This window comes from Sinocyclocheilus rhinocerous, unplaced genomic scaffold (assembly GCF_001515625.1).
Source record: "Sinocyclocheilus rhinocerous isolate Xijiao unplaced genomic scaffold, SAMN03320098_v1.1 scaffold2921, whole genome shotgun sequence".
NCBI classification, from domain to species: domain Eukaryota; kingdom Metazoa; phylum Chordata; class Actinopteri; order Cypriniformes; family Cyprinidae; genus Sinocyclocheilus; species Sinocyclocheilus rhinocerous.
The window spans coordinates 417,119-425,243 of NW_015655581.1; the positions used below are offsets into that span (position 1 = coordinate 417,119).

An 8,125-nucleotide genomic window follows, 5' to 3' on the forward strand; every position below is an offset into this window, starting at 1 on the left:
TAAAAACATTACAAGTCTTACTTATCCCAAACTTTTGAGCGGTAGTGTATAATCAGTATATATTACATCTTTTGATCTAGATATAATAATAGAACATTGATCTTATTGGCTTCATATTAAAATGATTTTGTTATTGCAGCTATATACATCTGACAATAAAGCTAATAAAACTAATAATGCATAGTGATAATGTAACTAGGATATTGACCTCAGATTGAGTATATAATTTTGTAAGTCTAATTTTGTATAGAATTTTATGGATACAATATATATATTTGTGTGTGTGTATGATAAAATAAATATATGAGAAATTTTTCCCCCTAAATCCCACTTGTTATTAATTACTGTCCATATAATATGAAATATTCCTGCCTGCTGTCCTGATAAAAGTATTCAGAAGATATTATTCTCATTCCATCATTGAGTATTAATGGCTTTTATTAATTCACTAGCAGCAGTCAAAATCAATAAATGGATCTGTAATTCTGGAGGACAGGATAAGAGGCAGGTAAAAGCGGGCGGCGCGTCGGACTGCAGCAAGAGAACCACAGCCAGAGGCGACACAGACCGACCGCGGCCTCTGATTGGCTGGAGCCGAGGGCCGTGTCACCCGTTCAGTGAGCACGAGAGAGGATAGAGACGCTAAATGTGAAGGGTTTTCTCATGCAAAACTCACTACTATGAGCAATGTGGCATTATTTCACTAGCATTCATAGAAGTGAGTTCTGCAGAAACAGAAACAGACGGTTGTGCTCTTACCTTATTATTTTGGGTGAGCATGTGGGCGACGTTCTCATCCCTCCGTTACGCTGTTTTTTCTTGGGTGACAGAGCCGACTGCTGCTCCTCCTCCACTACTGAAACACCAGCCACAGTTTGAGACGCAACCAAACTACATATGTTACCAAACAACAGTCACAAACCATTAAAACACTCCAAAACATACAATCACACAGCTGTGAGACACATACAGAAGGGATGAAGCACAAGGAGAGAGAAAGAGTGGGAATTCTGGGTGAAGGTTGACTAACTGTTCTCATTCTGATCAATGCCAGCAATACATTTCTGGTCAACTTTACTTGGAAGCCTTTGTGTATAATGCATTATACAGGTATTGCGATGCATTGTATCTTTTCAAAAATAATTGTAACTAAAATTAAAATGCATTTTAATATCTGCAGATTCCTTGATTGTCATGTGTTTTAATGCATTATACTTTTGAAAGGTGTAACAATGAATAGATAAGTATTATAACTGTGGTTACAATTATTCATTGGATTACACAATGCATTTTAAGTTGCATTTCAAGGCATAATTTAAAATAGTTGTAATTAATTTTTTTATTAATGCATTATATATTAAGGCTTCAAGTAAAGTTTTACCATATTGCTTATCTGCCAAGAAACTGTATTTTGCATTACTTCATTAAAAATGGGCAGTTAAATTTTTCTTAAAAATTTATACAGCTTTTTTTTTAGTTTAGCTTTACTATTAACTGAAAACTACAAAATGAGTTGTTTTACAACAATATATATAATTTTATTATGAATGAATTTTATTAAGGTACAATCATAATTCTGTTCCACATATTTTCATTTGGGTGGGTTATACTATATATTATCAACTTATTTTTTTGTGTACATTTTTCAGCTTGCAGCTTCACACTATAAAAAAACGGATCAGTTTGTGTGTGTGTGTGTGTGTGTGTGTGTGCTAAACCAAATATAAAAACTGATTTAGTATTTTTCATTAATTAATGCAATATTATGAAAGGCCTGAACTGCAACAGGAAAAAAAGAAAAAAAAAGAAAAAATATTCAATGTGGAAAAAAATAGTGTCTCAGATCCTTCCTATTCCTTGTTTATGAATATTTTGTATCTTGATAAATTTTTTTCTCTCAAAAAAGCTTTTTTTCTCTCATTAAACAACTTTTTGATCAGTTTGTGTGTGTGTGTGCTAAACCAAATATAAAAACTGATTTAGTATTTTTCATTAATTAATGCAATATTATGAAAGGCCTGAACTGCAACAGGAAAAAAAGAAAAAAAAAGAAAAAATATTCAATGTGGAAAAAAATAGTGTCTCAGATCCTTCCTATTCCTTGTTTATGAATATTTTGTATCTTGATAAAATTTTTTCTCTCAAAAAAACTTTTTTTCTCTCATTAAACAACTTTTTCCCTTTAAAAAATTATCTTAAAAATACTTTTTTTTTTTACTCTTCAAAACTTTTTTCTCTCATTAAAAAAAAAAGTTTCTCTTTTTGAAAATGTTTTTCTTTTTGAAAAATGTTTTTCTTCTCTCTCAAAAAACTTTTTCTCTCTTCAGAATAAAAGTTTTTTGAAGAGAGAAAAAAAATCTTAGCACTCTTAGAAAGGATCTAAGACACTATTTTTTTTTCCACCTTGAAATTTTGTTGTTTTTTTCACATTGCGGTTCAGGATGGTTTGTTTAGTATTTCTGAACTCCATTAGTCCTCATGCATTTCCCACAATGGCAGGCCGAGTCTTACAGAGTGTGTGCGGGCCGATGGTGGAGGTGGAGCCATGGCTGGAATGATATCTGTATTTAACGGGCAGACTACAGGCCCGATGCAGGCGGGTAGCATCGGCGGCTCCTGAGCCAGCGCTGCTGCTCTGATACAGCTCTCTAGAGCCGGCCAGACTGAGTCTGTGCAGGTATGAGGCGGCCGGTGACAGCAGACTGCCTTTACGGTTATTTACTAAAGGCACTGACACACGGATGGCCGGGACAGCAGGAGGCGCTCTCACCGTGCACTGAACTCGCATTAGGGTGGGTTTGGGATTCTGGGGCAGGAATGTTGGATTGAGCTCATCGTTTACTGTCAGACAAGAAACATTCATAATCAGGCGGTGGACAGAATCAGCCAAATCTGTAAAAAAATAACATGCATTTCATTGGACATTTTTACTGTCCTTAGCATATGAATGATTTATTATTTTATTACTATTATTTTGGAAATTATGTTTAAAAGTGTTTTTTATGGAAAATATTTTTAATAACATTGCCGTCTTGACCAACAACTTTAATATTAAGGTGCTGTAATACAGTTTAAAGTGTTGTTAAATTGTTTTAAAACTTATTATTATACAATTTATTTTAAATATTTTATATGTTTTTCTTAAATATAATATTTTTTATATAAAATATATATTTTTAATATTTTATATTTAATTATATTTTATATGTAGATTTTATTTAATATTTTAATGAAACAATTATATCCAGATTTAAATCCAGTGCATTTGTTTTATATTGATTCATTTTATTAACAAATATATTTAAAAAAATAACGTGTGAATTATTTAATTATATATTGATTTATTATTGATCCTCCACAGTCACCAAGACAGGTGCATTTTCTCAGGATCCTTATTTCAGTGATTTCTGTCAGGTTGTAGTGATATTTTATGCATAATAAACTAAACTCCTACACTAAAATTGCTGACAGCACCATTAGCTGACATATTCTGCATCATTTAACATGAAAAAAACACAACTTCACAAATGCTTTGAAAACAACAAAAACAAATGAAAGCCAAAGCAGTGAAATCGTTTCTAAAGTTCAAGCTCCACATTATCAGAACTGCAATGCAGCAGCACCACCTAGTGTTGAATGAGAGCAAGCGTCTGCAGTGATTCATGATATTCAGATATAGTGATATACACAGACTGCAAAAAGTATTTGGACACTTACATCCTGTGTGAGCTGACTGCATACAGCCACTTATTATTAATGAGCAACGAGCAAAAAAGTTATTTCTCAATATTTTGAATGGCACTTGCTTTGATATATTATCTGATGCAATTACATATTTATGTATGTCTTAGTTGTCCAAATACTTTTTGGGGGGCTTCTGTATATAATCCTTCTGCACCTTAATTTGCACACATACATCAGACCAAATCACATTAAATGTTTGTAATCACTGAGGTTTGGATGAGCAGGACATGAAGAGAAGAATGAAGGAAGTGACGAAGAAAGAGCAGACGGTTAAGAAACAAATAAGTAAAAATGGGGAAGAAGAAGACTTACTTGATTTGATGTATCCGTTATAGTTACTTTTAGCTGAGAAAATGCAAAGACAAAATGAGCTTAAAGTGAGACACATGGAGCAATGAAATGATGAACCAGTGAGAAAGAAAATGGAAATAAATGGCTATTAATAATTTTTATCTAGAAATGACTATCTTCAACCACCCAGTGAGCACAAAAACATAACTTAACTAGTCTCCTAGCCTGACCAGCTGACCCAAACTGCCCCTAAAACCATCAAACCAATCCAATCTAACCAGCTTGGCCAGGCTGGGACACCAGATAATTACCTTAGGCTGGTATAAGCTTTTACATATCAATGCTCTCAACCTCCAATGCAAATGACAAATACTGTGTGTATTTACAACATATAATTCTCCTATGTATAATTCTCCTATACAGTATAGCCATTTTCCTATAAGTGTTAGTAATACCAATCACCATATCCAACATCTAGATTATTAGCATAAAACACAAACTATGTTTAAAGGACATGTCAGATAAAGACCACTGTACATAGCCGAATGTAAAATAAAACATTACAATGAAGATTCAATGAATCACAAAACTTAACTACTAAACTGCATCATTACAATTCACACAAACAGCATGCAGGAGACAAAGTCTACCACACAGATACATTCATGGGCTTACAGCAGTCTTCACCACATCAGATGCCACCACTACATGGCACTGCACCAGCCAGATGGCACATACACGGGTACAGATGACTATACGGGCACTCGGCACGGGTGCCACAGGGGAGGCGTTCACTTACACGAGCGTAAAGTGGTCGTGTTATCATACAGAGACACGGGAGAGAAGGGGAAGCCACGGTGCAGAACCTCCGTGTTACTAGCCACACTGTCTGACATGCACGAGCAGCCATGTTCTGCCCCACCGCAAGCTACACAACATGCCAGACGCATTCTCTTGTAGGCGGACTTCTTGGCTGGGGTCATGGGGCGGATGAGGGGAGAGGAGGAGGAGAAGCATGTTAATGGATGGGAGCATTATTTCACTAACAGAAGCTGGACATCTGGAAACTACAAAGGGCCAAGTATAGAGCCCTGAGGAACACCTTCAGAAAAACATGTTTGTTATCAAGTTATATACGATTCTGTTATATAGTCAAATCTGTTGTATTTTTCAACAACAACATACCAGTTCAAATGGCTCCAATGCTGTTTTAATTTTTTTATATATTCTTGGGAATACTGTATTTTAAAGATGCAAGTAAAGCATGGAAATGCATGGAGGTGAATGAGAAAAGATATCAACGTGTCCTGCCATGGTATATAAAATACAAGAGTATTTTTACCCCATAAATTATGCAAAACATAAAATTTTACCTCATAAATTACACAAACTTCTATTCTTAAAAATTAAAAACATATGGGGTGATATCTAAACTCAAAACAGAATACTCATCAGAAAAGCCCAAGTGCTGTTAGGAGCCTGTTAGAACAGTGAAAAGTCAAGCTGTCTCCTGCTGATGATGTGGTGGAGGACAGTGGGTTGATGGAAGATGTAGTTTTACATTCACACATGCAGCAGGCTACAGTAGAAATCTGCATTTACAGATGAAGGCTGTCATTACTCACAATACAACACTATCAGAGGGTGAGGGAAATTATCACAGATCCAGGGCAGCAAGAAAAAGGGAGAATGTGAAATGTGTCAATTACTAACTAAATGTTTTTGATGTATTTTAAAAGTATCAGGTGGAGGTAAAAGCCAAAAAGGTCGATAATGTGGCCAGGCGGTGCAGTGATATTGATAAAACAGCCTCGGTAGAGATGTCACTCACAAACTCCTCCACACGTGAATTCTTGAGAGTTCTTGTTCTATATCTAAATCATTATTTGCTAGCTGTGGGGAAAATTGTGGTAAAGTGCAATGTAAAACCCTCACAACAAATCCAGTTTAATGATTCCTGATCCCACAACATTCTCTGTGAAATAATTTAATAAATGTTAAAATACTTTTTTTTTTTTATTAGGTAATCTGAAATGTGATATGAAATACACCTAATAAAATTTATAAATATAATTATATTTAATATATTTATGTAAAAATGTGAATGTAAGGCAATTATTAATAAATGTTCTCATGGTAACTTACTCCGTTTGCATCCACACTTTTTGATCCGTTTTGGGTCTGTAATGTCATCATGACAAGCTTTACAGTAGAAAAGTGCCCTAGTGGAAAAATTTGATCTTATTCAAATCATCCACACAACATATGACTGATATTATGTTAATCTATTGCTGGATATGTAGAGAATAGCACAACACAAACTCATTGATCTCCTCACCTCTTCACCTCTTTGGCATCACTGGCGATGAAGAAGCCCAGTGTTCCCTCCTGCATCTTCACATGATTGCCCGGGTTAATCAGCGTGCTGTGAAACACAAACAACACTCACAATCCACAGAATGAGTTCTGAAACACTGCCCTCCAAATCATCATTTCTGCACTTATGGAGACGGGACAGCTCATGCCACGACGTGGACACACACTTAAAAATTAACCATAAATCTGTGTAAACCATCAAACATTCAAATACAGATGAAAACACCTGACGAAAATCTAAAGAAGAAAAAAACCAACCCAAAAGAGGCATTAAATACATAAAGAGTTTGTACAGTAATGCCAAAATCACCCAGAACACAAAAAGAAGCATCGCATTTCATTTTAATGTTAATGACGGCATGCATTTACTAAAAAAAATTTTTTTAATTAAATTAAAAGTAGTAAAACTACTGTTTGTATCTGTTTGTTATGATGAAGGTTATTGTTATGTCTGAACTAAAATAATCTATTTTAAACATTTCAGGACGACATTTGCATGCAAACACAAAGTATTAGTTTACTTGGTTAACAGACATGCAAGCATGGAAAAGTTCACCCAAAAATGACATTTCTTTCACCGTTTCCACTCTCATATCATTCTAGATACATATGACTTATTTTCTTCCATGGAACAGTAAAGGAGATGTTTAGCAAAATGCCTTAGTAATACCACAGCTTTGTGAAAGGAACAATTTACTAATAATTTTCCCTTCCACTGCAAATATCTTAACTCATTTATTATTAAGTTTTTCAAGCTGCATCACGATCAGCCACATGTCGTTTGCAATCAAGGAAATCAAATGATGTTTTTAAAGGCACATTTGAATTCAACATAAAACAAATGAAATTTGATTGTTTGAAAACAAATCATACTTTTGGATGGTTCAGTGGTGTTTTGTCATTTGTGGAGCTTGATAGTGTCTGTCTTCTTCCACTGTCATTGTATGGAAAATGACATTGTGCCAAACATCTCCTTTATATGTGTTTCATGGATTAAAGTCATACAGTTTTGGAACGACATTAGGGTGAGTAAATGACGACAGACATTTCATTTTTGCGTGAACTATCCATAAAACATCCAGCATGTTTCATTTCATAAGTGTGTCACTACAGAAAATAAAACATTTGTTCACAGTAAAAGCATTAAACATGTTCAGAAGGGCAGTGGCAGATACCGTCACCGCTGTTTTCAGTGTCACATTACACACACAGCTCGACCAGAAGAACAGAAACTAAACGAAAGCATCCCTTGAAAATCTACACATATACAATACTGTCTTGACTAAAAGACCTTTTACAGTACAGTCTCAACATTTAACCAAGCGCAAAAAACGTTCATGGACAAAAGACCCTAAAACATTCAGGAACGTTTCAAGCAAATATGGCAAGTAAATTTTCAAGAGAATTTGGCATGATGTGACCACACCAAATGAAACCTTATAATTTCATACCATTTTCCACCCCTGTGTGAAACAAACACACAAACAGCAGCAAAGTGAGACAAACTAGTAAATGCAGGATAAAGGGCACACTAAACAACACGTTAATCATTTCAGCAGGGTTATTATTGTTAATTAACACTCAAACTAAAAGAATAACAATTTTTTTGTTACTTTAGATAAATGTTAACTAAAAAAAATGTAAACACTTATTATTGTTAACTAAAATATTAAAGAAACATTTATATATATATATATATATATATATAAACTAA

General features: G+C 34.4%; 1 protein-coding gene across 1 annotated transcript in view; it reads right to left on the reverse strand.

Annotated features, from left to right (window-relative positions):
- LOC107718678 (calcium-activated potassium channel subunit alpha-1-like) overlaps positions 1-8,125 on the reverse strand; it is a 103,466-nt gene that overhangs the window by 19,208 nt on the left and 76,133 nt on the right. The window contains exons 17-23 of the mRNA XM_016525867.1: positions 7,863-7,874; positions 6,374-6,460; positions 6,181-6,257; positions 5,661-5,669; positions 4,835-5,008; positions 4,057-4,089; positions 760-853 (exon numbers count right to left, since the gene is read on the reverse strand). Coding sequence (XP_016381353.1) covers positions 760-853; positions 4,057-4,089; positions 4,835-5,008; positions 5,661-5,669; positions 6,181-6,257; positions 6,374-6,460; positions 7,863-7,874 — 486 coding nt within the window. The remainder of the gene's footprint in view (positions 1-759; positions 854-4,056; positions 4,090-4,834; positions 5,009-5,660; positions 5,670-6,180; positions 6,258-6,373; positions 6,461-7,862; positions 7,875-8,125) is intronic.